At 39.7% G+C, this 15,469-nt stretch overlaps 1 protein-coding gene across 1 annotated transcript in view; it reads right to left on the reverse strand.

Annotated features, from left to right (window-relative positions):
- PTPRT (protein tyrosine phosphatase receptor type T) overlaps positions 1–15,469 on the reverse strand; it is a 557,720-nt gene that overhangs the window by 500,593 nt on the left and 41,658 nt on the right. The window contains exon 3 of the mRNA XM_042783611.1: positions 1,673–1,782. Within this exon, the coding sequence (XP_042639545.1) occupies positions 1,673–1,782 (110 nt within the window). The remainder of the gene's footprint in view (positions 1–1,672; positions 1,783–15,469) is intronic.

Genomic DNA, 15,469 nt, shown 5'->3' on the forward strand with positions numbered 1-15,469 from the left:
CTTCTGAGGAGTACTATTGTTGTTGTTGTTGTTGCTGTTTGCCATCGAGTCAGCCCCAACTGACCCCTCCTTGGGTTTCCGAGGCAGTTATCACTACGGAAGTAGGATTGCCCAACCTTCCTTCCAAGGAGTGGCTGGTGGGTTTGAACCTCCAGCCTCCAGGTTAGCAGTCAAATGCCTTAGGCACTATGCTAGAGTTAGTGATAGAAGCATTTCCTGAAGGTGTTTTCTCAGTGCGGTGTCTATGGTGGTTGGTGTTCTCCCTCTGAGAGATTCTGGGTCCATTGATTCATCCTGAATGTTTCTTCCTCATCAGTCAGTCCCTAACTTTCTTTCCCAGAACTTGTCCTCCCTTCTGGTGGACCATTGTCCCCCAGCCCACTCTCAGCAGGTACGTAGTAGGTGTATATTTTTGCATGAACACTCATTGGCCTCCACCCAGCTGCGGGCCTTTCATGCATGCTTCAGCCTGGGGATCTTGTGTCCTTTTGCTTCTCAGACTCCTGATAGCAACCCCGCAGCACTGATTACCACCCCTACTTTACAGATGTGGAAACCAAGGCTTGGGAAAAGGAGGACTCTGCCAAAGATCTCTGGAAATTATGGCAGAGGTGGGATACTAGGCTACATCTTTCCAGCCTCAGCATTCATGCTCTGCTTTCCTTTATTTTTCTTTTATATCTCATATTGCAAGCTGATAATGTGTCAGGATATAAGGGTAGGAGGAAAGGCATCTTCTCTTTCTCCCCATGGTTAAATCTTACCTAAATCTGGTTGTTGAAGTTGTGTTGTTGTCGTCGTCTGTTTTTGTATTCGTTCGGTACAGTGAATTTCTATATAGCTGCAGTTTTGTAAGTTTTCAGAAAAACACATTATCCTGACTTAATGGATACATTCCTGCCTGAGGAGATTATTTCCCCCATCACTGATATAACAAGGCCTTGGCAATGCTAATTAATGCCAAAAGGAACTCTGGTAGTACAGTGGTAAAGGCATTTGGCTGTTAATTATAAAAGGTCAATGGTTTGAATCCACTAGCTGCTATGGGAGGCAACTCACATCCCTAGAGATTTCCAGCCTTGGAAACCCTATGAGGCAGTTTTACTCTGTTCTACAGGGTTACTATGAGCTGGAAACTATTCAATGGCAATGGGGTTTAATTAATGCTGGGTGGGTGTACTTTGGATACTACCTCCTAGGGATGACAGTATAATATACCTTGGACACAGAGTAATTTAAATATCAAGATCCTGTATCCTCAGGGTAGAGAATTACATTGGGACTATTTTAGAAGCTCAGGGACAAATAGGGGTGGGGTGTACATTATGGTTTCCTAGATGAACTATACCTACCATGTGCTGGGCTTGGCTGTTCTCTTCTGTGTCAGGACAACCTTACTTCTTGAATCCTCACTCTGCTACTGAAAGAATCAGTCATCACTGTGCTCAGTGCATGCTGTAACCAAATTTCTTTGTCATTGTGGATAGCAAGACAGCTGAATTTTGTCACCTTGTATTTTCTTCCCATTGTACTGTCAGAAGGCTTTTGGAAAATTGTATCTTACCCATGTTTATATCCTCACTGGGGCTCCACATAAAATAGGTTTTCACCAACTTCACAGTGATGTGACTTGAATAAAGCTAAGCTACTTGCCGTGAATGGACCACCTTACCTCGTAGAGGGTGATGACCCCATTGGTCTCATTGGGAGGTTTCCACTGGATATAGATCTTCTCCTCAAAGGGACCCCCTTGGATGGATTCTAGAGGGACAGCTCCTGGAACTACAGAAGAGAAAAGCCATGAACTTAAGATTACCTTCCATCTCATTTCCCCAGCCTCATTATCCTAGAACAGAAGTTGGTCAAGTTTTTCTATAAACAGCCAAACAGATATTTCAGGTTTTGCAGGCCATACAATTGCTATTGGCAGATACTCAATTCTGCTGCTATAGACAAGGCATTTGATTGCTAACCACAGGGCTGGTGGTTCAAATCCACCAGTCACTCCTCAGAAGGAAGATTGGGCAATCTACTTCCATAGAGAATACTGCCTTGGAAACCCAAGGAGGGATTGCTATGAGTCGGGATTGACTCCACAGCACTGAGTTTGGTTGGAGGAATAGGTGTGCAGTGTAGTAAATTACTTTGTGTGGCTTTTCTACCCATAAGTCTATGTAAACTCCAAGGTGGGATTTGCTATGAGCAACTGAGGAGCTCCTGATTGCTGAAGGTGTCCACCTGGAGTATTGCTGTTGGGAGTGGCACAAAACAATGTTCTGGGAGGTGCCCACTCTCTCTCATGTGCTTAGAGTTCTGATGCTATAATTGGCTAGTTTGACCACCCTGTGGGCTCTAAAGGAGACCTCCTGGAGGCAGAACTCTTTCTGACTGCTGGTTGAGGAAGACGTGCTGCTGAAAGGGATACGTGCTCCTGAGACGCATTGCTGGGAAAGAGATGCAAGAGACACACAACGCATTGCTGAGTGAGACACCGAGGGACCAGCACTGCTGGGAAAGAGACTGTGAGAGAGTGTTGGCTGAGGGACGGTGGGCTGGGAGAGAGACTGAGCGTTCTTCCTGAACTTGAGTTGTAGCCTGGTGCTTCCCTAATAAACCCTGTAATCTGTGAGTTCTGTGTGGCCACTGCAGTGAATTATCGAACCCAGGAGAGAGGTGGTGGGTGCTTTGGGAGGAACGGTTGGTGAAAGGGTTGGAGGGAGGCAGCATGTCTGGCCTTGCAGTAATAGGCCTTGGGTTACTGCTGGTAATCCTCTCTTCCTCTTGTGAGATTAGAGGAGGTCAGAACATGTGGCCTCCTTGCCGTTTTTGCAAGGTGCATGAATGACCTATGACAGCATTCTGCCCTAATGAGCACAGCCTGCTCCTGTAGGTAGGCCAGTCTTCCTGGCAGTGTCCTTCTGCTGGAATCCACCATCACTAGGACATTCTGGAGGGATCTGCACTGGAAAATAAATGCTTTCTCAACCTTCCAGGGAGAACCTCCTGGGGAGTCATGGATTCATGCCAATGATTACCAGATCTATTTATATTTTTGCCATTATAATAGCAGGTACTTTTACTAAGCACTTATACTTTGATCACAGTTTCACATACATTATTTCTTTGAAGCCACAAAACAGCTCTGCCCAATGTGTGTTATCTCTTTTGCGCCGATAAGAGAACTGAGGCTGAGAGAAATAACTTACTCAAGGTCATTCATCTCTTAAGTTGTAAAGAGGGAACTGAACACCTGTCTGTGAGCTTCACAGCATATACTCTTAATCACCATGCAGTGCCTCTCTAGATAGAGCCTTGGCCATATGTTGCAATCAGTTTGCTATTGTTAAATTAAAATAGATTTCGTTTTTCTCATGGCCATGGTACATAGAATTTGTTGAATATTAAGAATATCCAGAAAGGTTTAAAAAAGGAAAGAACTAAATCACACATCATCCCCATACCCAAAGATAACAAATGTTTGCTTTTTGCTGTATGTTTTCCCAGTATCTTTATGCCTATGCATAAACATATTTTATTTTTTAAAAATTTAACTCATTGCATGGATGGATGGACATAGAGAAGAGGTAACTATGGGGAGGAAGTGGGAGGGGAGCTGTTGCATTGGGGTAAATTGTAGTCAATATCATGGGACAAAGGGTATGTGAATTGCTGGATGGAAAGTGAATTTGCTCTGTAAACTTTCACCCAAATCACAAGTTAAAAAAAAATTAACTCATCATGTGCATATTATGTTATCATCATCTTTTATCACTAAACAAATCACAGGCTTGTTGTTAATCCTTCAGTGTGCTTTGGGGCCATGCATTTTAATGGCTGCCTAGAGGGGATATGCCCATTATAGTCACCAGTCCTTTATTATTTGGCATTAAAGTTGATTTGACCTCATCCTTGTAAATAAGTATTGGTATGCAACTCTGAGGAGCTCTGGTAGCATAGTGTCTAAGGCATTTGACTGCTAATCAGAAGGCTGGCTGTTCAAACCCACCAGCCACTCCTCTGACAGAAGGTTGGGTAATCTATTTCTTCAATGATACCACCTCGGAAACCCAACGAGGGGTTGCTATGAGTCAAGTCCAACTTGACGGCACATAACAACAACAACATGCAACTTTGCTTATGTCCCTAAGATAAATTCCTGGAAATTATTTCAGAGAGCAAACTAGATTAACTATTCTACTTTTAAGGCTGTTGACATATACTGCCAAGTTGTCTTGCAGGATGTCTGTGACATTCTGGGTGGCCCAACATCAAAACATTCTTAAATCTCCAATTCTTGCCAACACTGACTATTCATTTTAAAAATTAAGTGTTTATATGTGGGAGAAAAAAAGTACATGAGTATTAAAAAAAAAAAAAAAAACAACTTACTGTCCCTGAGTTGATTTGCCTCATAGCAACCCCTCCTTGGGTTTCCAAGGCGGTATCACTACAGAACCAGATTGCCCAACCTTCCCTCCGAGGAGTGGCTCATGGGTTTGAACTGCCAGCCTTCTGGTTAGCAGTCAAATGCCTTAGACACTACGCCACCAGAGCTCCCACATGTGTATATGTGTGTGTATGTATGTATGTATGTATGTATACACACACACACACACACATATATATGTCAGCTGCTGACCAAAAAATTTGCAGTTCAAACACACCAATGTCTCCATGAGAACAAAAAGGGCTAGTGATCGGCTTCCACAAAGATTACCGTCTAAAAAAACCCTATGGGGCAGTTCTGCATTGTCAAATAGGGTCACTAGGAATCAGAATTGATTCTGGCCCACAACAACAAATCTGTGTGTATGCATATATCATACCAGTTAGCATCAAGGTGATTCCAAATGATGGTTACCACATGGGTGTTTAGTAAGGTTTCTAAGGGGTGATATCTCAGAATATATCACTAGGTCTTCCTAAGGTACCTCAGGGTAGACTCAAACACCCAACCTTGTGGTAAGCAGGTTAGTCTGTCTGTGTCTCTCTCTTTTTCTCTCTCCTCTCTGTACATACACACAGATGTGTATATGGCTTTTCAGAATACTGAAGAAGGTAATTTTTTTTCACTTTAATCAGTCATTTGCGTTGATAACTTCTTTTGAACATGCTCTCTATATCTCATGTTTATTTCCCTTAGGGAATCTCCATTTTTGTTCAGTTTGTCTTGTGGGCTTGTAAGGTTACAAATATTTTTGCTAGTTTCTCACTTGACTGTGAGCCTTTACATACATAGAAGCTGTTAAGTAGTGAGATACCTCAATGTCTTCCCTTATCCATCCCTCCTTTCCACAAATATTTATTGAATCTTCAATAAGATCCAGGAACTGATGGACACTGGGGATACACCAGTATGTGGAGAGGGGAGAGAGAGAGAGAAGGAAAGAGGGAGTTGGTCAAATCCCTGACAAAGCTTGCATTCTGGAAAGGGAGACAGACATTAAATAAATAATTACACTCATAATTCATTACATTTGTTATAATGTCTCTGAAGTAAGGCGCAAGACACTAAGAGAATTATAACAGAGTAAATGTAGTCTGATAAATTAAGGATATGAAGTAGCAAAAAGTTAGAGGTGATGAGTAGAAATCAGGAGGACAGAGGTAGAGGGGAGGGTCGGAGTGTTGTGGGCAGCTTCCTGAGGGCACGAGCAGAAGGAAAAAGGTAGTTAGGAGAGGACTGTGGTCATCCTGAGGAGAGAGAACAGGAGCTTGGCCCAGGGGGAGAGCAGAGGAGCAAAGAAAGAGCTTTCAGGAAACTAACTACTGTGACTTGATGGTGAGGGAGGGAATGGGGGAGGTGTGAAGGAAGACTCCTGCTCTTCTTTTATATAGCTGTGGGGCGGGCAATGAGAGTGGTGTTCATAAAAGAAGCCTTTAGAGGATGACTAGTTTTGGAGAGGAAGCTGGTGAGCTCAGTTTTTGTCATTTTTCACCTGAGGTGTACGTGGTGGTGGTGGTATGTGCCATTCAGTCGGACCCCACTCATAGCGACCCCTCCTTGGGTTTCGAAGGCAGTATCACTACAGAAGTAGATTGTGAAACCTTCCTTCTAAGAAGTAGCTGGTGGGTTTCAACCACCAGCTTTCTGGTTAGCAGTCAAGTGCCTTAGGCACTATGCTACCAGAGCCCCCTGAGGTGCACACAGAGCATCTAAATGGAGGTGTAAATTAGCAGCTGGATATATGAGATTGAGGCCAGTGTTTGGAAATTGAAATGATGGACAGGGAATAGATTTTTGTAGCCAGTGTGTAATGGAGGGAGAGAGGGAAAGAAGCAGGTCTTAGACTAAGTCTAAATCAAAAATTCAAACACTGCCGTCAAATCAATTCCAACTCATAGAGAACCCCATTGGGTTTCCGAGGCAGTACATCTTTACAGAGGTAGCTTGCCCCATCTTCCTTTTGTGGAGCAGCTGGTGGGTTTGAACCTCCACCCTTCTGGTTAGCAGTCAAATACCTTAGGCAATGTACCACCAGAGTTCCTTAGGACTAAGTCTAGAGGAATGCTAACCTTCACAAAGAGGAGGGGGAGAAAAAGGAACTGAGAATCAGACAGAAAGGGCAGCTTAGAAAATCAGGAATATGAGTTGTCATCACAGCAGCTGGGTGGGGGAGGTGGATTCAAGAAATGGCTGGCCGACAGCACTGGATGTTGTTAAAATGTGAAATAGGGTGTGACCTTAAAATTGCCCATTGAATTTAGAGTTTTGAAAGCTACTTGGGATGTGAGCAGGAGTAGCTCAGGAAGAACACTGGAGAAAGAAGCCATTCTGCAGTGGGTTAAGGGTAGAAGGTGAGATACTGTGTTGAGACAAGTAAATAATTTTGGCTATGAAGCCAAGGAAAATGCAAGGAAGTAACAGGGAGAGGATGTGGGGCTAAAAACACACACACATTTCCACTGAGTTGATGCTGACTCACAGCAACCCTATGGGACAGAGGAGAACTGACCCAATAGGGTTCCCAAGGCTGAAAATCTTTACAGTAGCAGACTTCATCTTTCTCCCATGGAGCAGCTAATGGGTTCAAACCACCAAGATTTTGGTTAGCAGCCAAATACTTTAATCACTGCACCACCAGATCTCCTGGGGCTAAAGTAACCCCTGCACATAGGAGAAGTTGTGGCATATTTAAAAGTGATGAGAAAAAAGGCAAATTAGAGGTAAGGGGTGGAGGAGAGGCTAACTGACAGGGGAAGGGTCCTGGAAAGGCAGGGGAGAGGAGTGGAAAGAAGGTACCTTTCTGGGGAAGATCCAAGATGGCGGACTAGGCAGATATACTACCTAGACCCTCTACAACAAAGACAGAGAAACCAAGTGAAACAGATACAGATGATAACCTTGCAACCCAGAGCTTTAAACAAAAGGACAAGCAAGTAGATCAAATATCAGTTAGAGAAAGAAACTGAAAACAGCAAACAAGGAAGCATAGAGAGCAGTGAATTGCCAACTGGCCCAGCACAGTACAGCCATTTTGAATTACTGTGAGCAGTGTTCTGATTAAGGCAGGAACTCCATAACAAGCTCTGCTTGCCCAGGATTACACAGGCACTCACATTGATTATTAGTGACTAGAGAGCCAGGATCTCTCCCTTTACCCTGTATAACAAATCTATTGATACTAATCTGTTAGAGGAACAAACATAAAAAAGAATGACAAAAATGAAGAAAGCCTAAGAATTACATGAGACATCAAGAGGAATAATTTATGTGATGATAATCAATCACATAAAGAGACAAAAAGAGACAAAAACACTGAGGAAACTGTCAAAGATTGGTTGGAGAAAAAACTTCCCTAATATCATGGAAAGCAAAACAGAAAAATGCATTCAAGAAGTTCAATGAAGCCCAAATAGGATAGCTATCAAAGAAAATCAACAACAAGATATAATCAAACTTTCCAAGACCAAAGATGAAGAAAGCATCCTGAAAGCAGCTTGGAAAAAATGAGAAATTGCCTACAAAAGAGAACAAATAAAACTGAACTCTGATTTACAAAACTCTGAAAGAAAGAAATTGCCAACCAAGAATTATGTATCTAACAAAACTATGATGGAGAAATTAGGACATTTCCAGATAAATGGAAATTATAAAACCAGACCAACCAGAGATGCTAAAGAAGTCCTTCAGTCAGAGAAACTACAATGGCACATAACAAACTGAGGTTAAGACACACAACATAATTAAGAAATCAACCAAGATGATGCACCTACATATTCTAGGGAGATGCATCCCTTGGAACAATGGACCATAGGGCACCAGGGGGGCAACATTCACTTGGAAGAAATGCAGGGCTGCATAACTATTAGGGGCACAGGGAAGGGGGTTACTGGGAAGGGAGGAGAAGAGGGTGGGTTAGGGTCAGGGATATAATTGGGGAGTGAAACCAAATGTACATGAAACATTGAATGTAAAACAAACTCTGTAAATTTGCACCTAAAGCACAATTAAAATTAAAAAAATAGACATATAAAAAACAAAATCTACAAGACTGGAATAGGGAAACTGTAAACAATTAGTAAATGATGAAAACTACAAAGCAAAAAGAGGGAATAAATGGTGTAGTTACAGAATTTCCAAAGCAGAGGAATTCAAGATGATATTAAGATAGAACATAGTGTTTTATACTTGGGAAGATAAAATCACAAGGTAGCATCAAAGAAAATTATTAAACCTTCTCACAAAATAAAGAAGAAAATGATGAAGACTCAGTAAATACTTAAACTACAGCAAGAAAGGAAATAAGAAAATTGGTGAACAAAATGAACTTAGCACAGAAAATATATGCAACAGTGATCCATACAACATCACACATTGCAAAAACCACATAGCAAAATAACAGCAGTAAATTCATACCTATTAATAGTTACACCAAATGTAAATGGATTAAACGCACCAGTCAAGAGACAGACAGTAGCAGAATGGAATGGATAAGAAAACATGAGCCATCAATATTCAGTCTACAGGAGGCACCTCTTAGAAACAAAGACAAAAATAAGCTAACAAATCAAAGGATGTAAAAGGATATATTAAGCAAATGTAAACAAAAAAGAGTGGGCATGTCAATATTAATTTCTAATAATACAGACTTCAAGGCAAAATCAGCAAAAATGACAGGGAAGAGCATTATATAATTAAGATTTTAATCCAACAAGATGACATAATCACAATAACTATCTGAGCACCTAATGAAAGAGCTCCAAAATATACAAATCAAACTAACAGAATTGAAAAGGGAAATAGACAACTCCACAATAATAGGGGAGACTTGAACACTACTCTTAACAAAGGACAGACAACTAGAAAGAAACTCAACAAAGATACAGAAGACAATTCAATCAACCAACTTGACCTCATAAATGTACACAGAACAATATACATTCCTTTCCCAAAGCACATGGAACATTCTCCAGAATAGACCATAAATTAGGCCACAAAGCAAGCCTCAATAAATCTAAAAAGATCAAAATATTACAAAGCATCTTCTCTGATCACAAAGTTTTAGACTTAAAATCAACAGTAGGAAGATAAGGGGGAAAAAAAATCAAATCCATGGAAATGGATTAACACACTGCTTAACAACTACTGGACATTAGAAGAAATAGTATTTCCATGGATCAAGTGAGAATAAAAACACAGCATACCGAAATCTTTGGAACACAGCAAAAGCAGTACTCAGAGGACAATTTATAGCAATAAACACACATCAAAACAGAAGCATCAAGATCAACACCTTAACCCAACATCTCCAACAATTAAAAAAACAGAAAAAAAAAGTCCTAAAGTCACCAGAAGAAAGGTAATAATAAAAATTCAACTAGAAATAAATGAAACAAAAATTATAGAATGAATTATCAAGATTAGAAGTTGGTTCTTTGAAAAGACTAAATTGACAAACTACTGGCAAACTTCACAAAGGAAAAGGAGATGGATGTAACATGAATAAGATAATAAAATAAGTGATGTTCCAACAACTAATTGAAAAGGATAATAATGGAATATTATGAATAACTGTACTCCAACACATTTGAAAACCTAAGAGAAAATGACAAATTTCTAGAAGTGAACCACCTACCCTAACTAACACAATCTGTGACAGAAAATTTGAACAGACCCATCTCAAAAGAAGAAACTGAACAGGTCATATGAAAAAGGCTTCCAAAATTACTGGCTTCACTGGTGAATTCTACCTAACATTCAGAAAAGAGCTGACACTAATTCAACTCAAACTATACCAGAACATAAAAAGAATGGAATACTCATAACTTGTTCTATGAAGCAAGCATAACTCTGATACCAAAACTAGACATAACACTAAAAAAGAAAACTATAGAGCAATACCCATCATAAATACAGATGTAAAAATGCTAATATTGTAGCCAACAGAATTCAACAACATATCAAAAAGATACATAATGAGCAAGCAGATCCAAACCAAGTATGCAAAAGTGGTTAACATTAGAAAACCAATCAACATAATCTACTCTTAATAAAACACGAAAGGACCACATGATCATATCAATCAAAGTAGAAAAGGCATTTGACAAAATCCAGCACATTCTTGATATAAACATTCAGCAAAATAGGAATAGAAGGGGAATTAGTTAACATAATAAAAATCATATGCACAAAACAATGGCCAACATTTTTCTCAATGCTGGGGAGACCAAAAACATTTCCTGTGCCACACACAGGGAAAGAGACAAGGATGCCCTTTATCACCACTCCAAAGTTGTACTGGAAGGCCTAGCCGGTGCAATAAGGCAAGAAAGATAAATGAAAGGTATCAAATTGGCAAAATAGTAAAAATACTTCTACTTGCAGATGATAGGATCCTGTGTATGTTGAAAATCACAGCAGCTGAACAAGAAAACTCCTGCAACTAGTAGGTTTCAGCAAAGTGGCAGGGCACAAGATCAATATATAAAAGTTATATTCTTATACAGTAGCAAAGAGAACTCTGAAAAGGAAATCAGGAAAGCAATACTATTTACAATAACCACCCAAACAATGAAGTATTAAGAATAAATCTAAACAGATATAAAAGATCTATATAAAGAAAACTACAAAATACTGCAAGAAATCTGCATAAAAGGAAAAATGTACATACTCATGGATAGATTTACTATTATAAAAATATCAATACTGCCCAAAGTGATATACTCATATGATGAAATCCTGATCCAGATTCCATTATCATTCTTTAAAGAGATGGAAAAAACATTGACCAATTTTATATGGAAATGAAAGAGACTGCAAATAAGCAAAGCACTACTAAAGAATACCAAAGAAGGAGGCCTCACATTCACCAATCTCAAAACCTACTATATATTCAAAAAAGCTTGGTATTGGTACAATGACAGACATATTGACCAATGGAACAGAACTGAGAACCCAGACTAACCCTGTGGACAGCTGATCTTTGACAAAGGGCCAACATCCATTCAATGAGGAAGAGACAGTCTCTTTAACAAATGGTGCTGGAAAAGCTGGATATGTACTGCAGAAAAATGAAACAGCATCCATATTTCTAACCACATAAAAAAACTAATGCATGTTAAATCAAAGGCATAAATGTAAAACCTAAAATGCTAAAGATCATCAAAGAAGAAAGAGAGACAAACTAAAGGGCCCTAAATGTATGGCATAAATACATTAACAAACATAACTAAAAATGCACAAACAGCAGGAAGACAAATGACTGGAGACCTCCTAAAAATTAAACATTTATATGCATCATAAGACTTCACCAAAAGAGTAAAGAGAACCTACAGACTGGGAAAAAGGTTTTGGTAACACATATCAGACAAGGGTCTAATCTCTAAAACTTACAGAAAACTAAAACCTCGGAAGAGACTCTCTAACTTGCTCTTGAATGTTGAGCAGCTAGAGTGAATGGAAGAAATGCAGAAATAAGAGCTGAACAGAAGATTTCAAAGGGCAGCTCGACAAGACAAAGGATTATAATGAAATGTGCAAAGACCTAGAATTAGAAAACCAAAAGGGAAGAACATGCTCAGCATTTCTCAAGCTGGAAGAACTGAAGGAAAAATTCAAGACTTGAGTTGCAATACTGAAGGATTCTATGGGCAAAATATTGAATGATACAGGAAGCATCAAAAGAAAGAAGGAATACAGACAGTCACTACACAAAAAGAATTGATAAATGTTCAACTGTTTCTGGAGGTAGCACATGACTAAGAACCAATGGTACTGAAAGAATTCCAAGCTGAACTGAAAGAATTAGTGGAAAACAAGGCTCCAGGAACTGACAGAATACAAATTGAGATGTTTCAACCAATAGATGCAGTGCTGGAGACACTCATTTATGCCAAGAGATTTGGAAGACAGCTACCTGACCAAATGACTGGAAGAGATCCATATTTGTATCCATTTCAAAGAAATGTGGTCCAACAGAATGTGGAAATTATTGAACAATATCATTAATATCACACACAAGTAAAATCCTAAAATGGTTGCAGCAGTATATTGACAGGGAACTTTCAGAAATGCAAGCTGAATTCAGAAGAAGACAGAGGACATGGAACAAAGGACATCGAAATCAAAAAGACCAGGCTTACTGGTCTGACAGAACCTGGTGGAACCCTTGAGACTCTGGCCCTTAAACACCCTTCAGTCCTGGATCTGAACTCCCCCTGTAACTCAACTTTCAGCCAAACAATAGGCCTGTAAGGTGAATGATAACACCAGGGTGGTATGCACTCTCTAAAACAATAAACCATAAAACATTAAAAGGGCAGTATTCATCCAGCATAAAGCCCAGAATGCAGGAAGGGATAGGAAAGAAGGACTAACAGAAACAAATAGGAAACCAGGGAGGGAGTGGGAAGAATGCTGTTATATCGTGAGGCCTGAAATCAATGTCTTGAAAAAATGGTTGAATGGAAAACCAATTTGCTCTGTGAACTTTTGTCTAAAGACAATAAAAAGAAAAAGAAAAAGTCACCCTTCTGGAACCCTCTGAGGTAAGAGAACAGGAAGAAAACATGTAGATGCAAGGTAACTGCAAAGGTAACTCCCCTTCAGAAAGGGGAATTGAAGTTTCCTTAATAGTTACTTTTCCTTGAGAAGCCACCTACCAAAAGTTGTAGTATGGGAATTGGGTCAGAAATGTGGAAAGAATAAAGGAGCCCCGGTGGTGTGATTGTTAAACTGCTTGGCTGCGAACTGAAAGGCTGGTGGTTTGAACCCACTAGCCGCTCTGTGGGAGAAGAGACCATAAAGATTACAGCCTTGCAAACCTATGAGGAAGTTCTACTCTGTCTTATAGTGCCACTATGGGTTGGAATCAACTCAAAGTCACACAACAACCCAACCCAACTCGTTGCCATCCAGTCAATTCCAACTCATTGTGACCCTTTAGGACAGAGTAGAATTGCCCCATAGGGTTTCCAAGGGCTGTAAATCTTTATGGAAGCAGATTGTCTCATCTTTATCCTGCAAAGCAGCTGGTCGGTTCAAATCACTGGCCTTTCGGTTAGTAGGTAAATGCTTTAACCACTATCTCACCACAGCTCCTTCACACAATAACAAGGAAGCTTTAATCACTGAGAATTAGAGCATGAGCTCAATAAAGACACACAGAAGCTACTCCTTAAGAAGGGGCTATCTTTGGGAGGTCTTCATCCCAGATAGCGAGCTAGTACCATTAGACCACCTGATTTTCCCCTTTAATTTCATGTTCACAACAAATATTTCTTACCCTAAGATCAGATAAAGAATCTTGTGTATTTCCTTCTACTGATTTTATGATTTATTCTGTCTTTTTATAGTTATCACTTTATCTGGAATCTATTTTGTATACTGTTGTTATTATGTGCTGTCAAGTATACTGTATAAAAGACAAATCTCACTGTGGTTCTTTATAATTTTCTTAGGATACTTACTTGACCAACCAAAACTTTCCCCAGTGATTAAAATGGCATTTTCCCACCACATTTAATTATTTTATATCATGGCAACTGTCATGGGGCTCTCTGTTGTATTTCAGCCAGCTGTCAGCTTCCACTCTGACAGCATCCCTCTGTTGTATTTAGATAACACTTTTTAATATTTGATGGAACAAGCCCTTCTCTTTCATCGTCATTCTTCTGCGAAGTTCGCAGGGCTATTGCAACCCATTTATTCTGTCAGAAGACTTCGGAATAATTTTGTAGAACTTCAGAAATTGTTCCATCAGAAATTTTATTGCATTTGCAGTCTTCTCCTTTTTAAGGGCAAATGATATCCTTTTATTGCAATGAGTCCTCCTACCCAGAAACAGCACATAAATTGTCATTTATTACTTTCTTTTGATACCCTCATTTAATTTTAAAAAAATACCTTACAAATTTTATTCCAAGGATTTTACTATTTTTATTATCTTTGCATTATATTAAAATGTTTTTCTTATAAAAGGTTTCATATAAAAATTGATATAGTTATATGAAACATACAATCCAAAGAATAATTATGAAATGAACACATCTGTTCCCACTTCCAGACTAAGAAATTAAACAATACCATGCCACTGATGATTCTTGCCTTCCATGTGGGGGGAGACCTGGTTGGGATTCCTGGTCAATGCATTTCAAGAGCAGCCACCACTTGTGTCGGGCAGGCTTGAGTGTTGATATGATGCTAAACAGAGTGTGGTGGTACTTCCAGACTAAGAAAGAATAGGAAGTAGGGCCTGGCAATCTACTTCCCCAAAATCAGCCAGGAAAAACCCTATGAATCACAGCAGTCTGATCCCAGTATGCATGGGGTGCCATGAGTTAGGGGCTGAGTTGAAGGGAGCTAACAATAACGTGTGTTCTTCACCATTGATACTATCTCCCTCTCCATCAAAAAATAAATAAATAAATAAAATACCATCCTTCATTTCATGTTAACCACTATTTTATTTTTCATTTGTAGCTATAAATAGATGGATGAACTCCAAGACAGTATGTCATATAATCCTTCCTGGTTTCCGATGTGTGTGGAGCCCTGGTGGTACAGTTGCTAATTAGAAGGTTGGTGGTTTGAACCCACCACCAGCTCTGTGAAAAAGATTTGGCAGTCTGTTCCCATAAAGATTACGGCCTTGGAATCTCTGTGTTGTTAGATGCTATCAAGTCTGTACCAATTTACAGTGACCCTATGTACAGCAGAATGAAACAATGCTCCATCCTCAAAATCCTTGCTACATTTGAGCCCATTGCTGGAGCCACTGTATCAATCTATCTCATTCTGAGTCTTCTACTTTTTCACCCTCCACTTTACCAAGCATGATGTCTTTCTCCAGGAACTACCCTCTCCTGGTAACACGTCCAAAGTACATGAGGTGAAGTTTCAACATCCTCTTTTCTAAGGAGCATTCTGGCTCTACTTCATATGGGATAGATTTGATCATTCTTCTGGTAGTCCATGGTTTTTAATATTCTCCATTGATACCATAATTCAAAGGCATCAATTCTTCTT

The sequence above is a fragment of the Orycteropus afer genome, unplaced genomic scaffold (assembly GCF_000298275.1).
Source record: "Orycteropus afer afer isolate SDZICR_OR568_19922 unplaced genomic scaffold, OryAfe1.0 scaffold00020, whole genome shotgun sequence".
In the NCBI taxonomy this organism is placed as follows: domain Eukaryota; kingdom Metazoa; phylum Chordata; class Mammalia; order Tubulidentata; family Orycteropodidae; genus Orycteropus; species Orycteropus afer.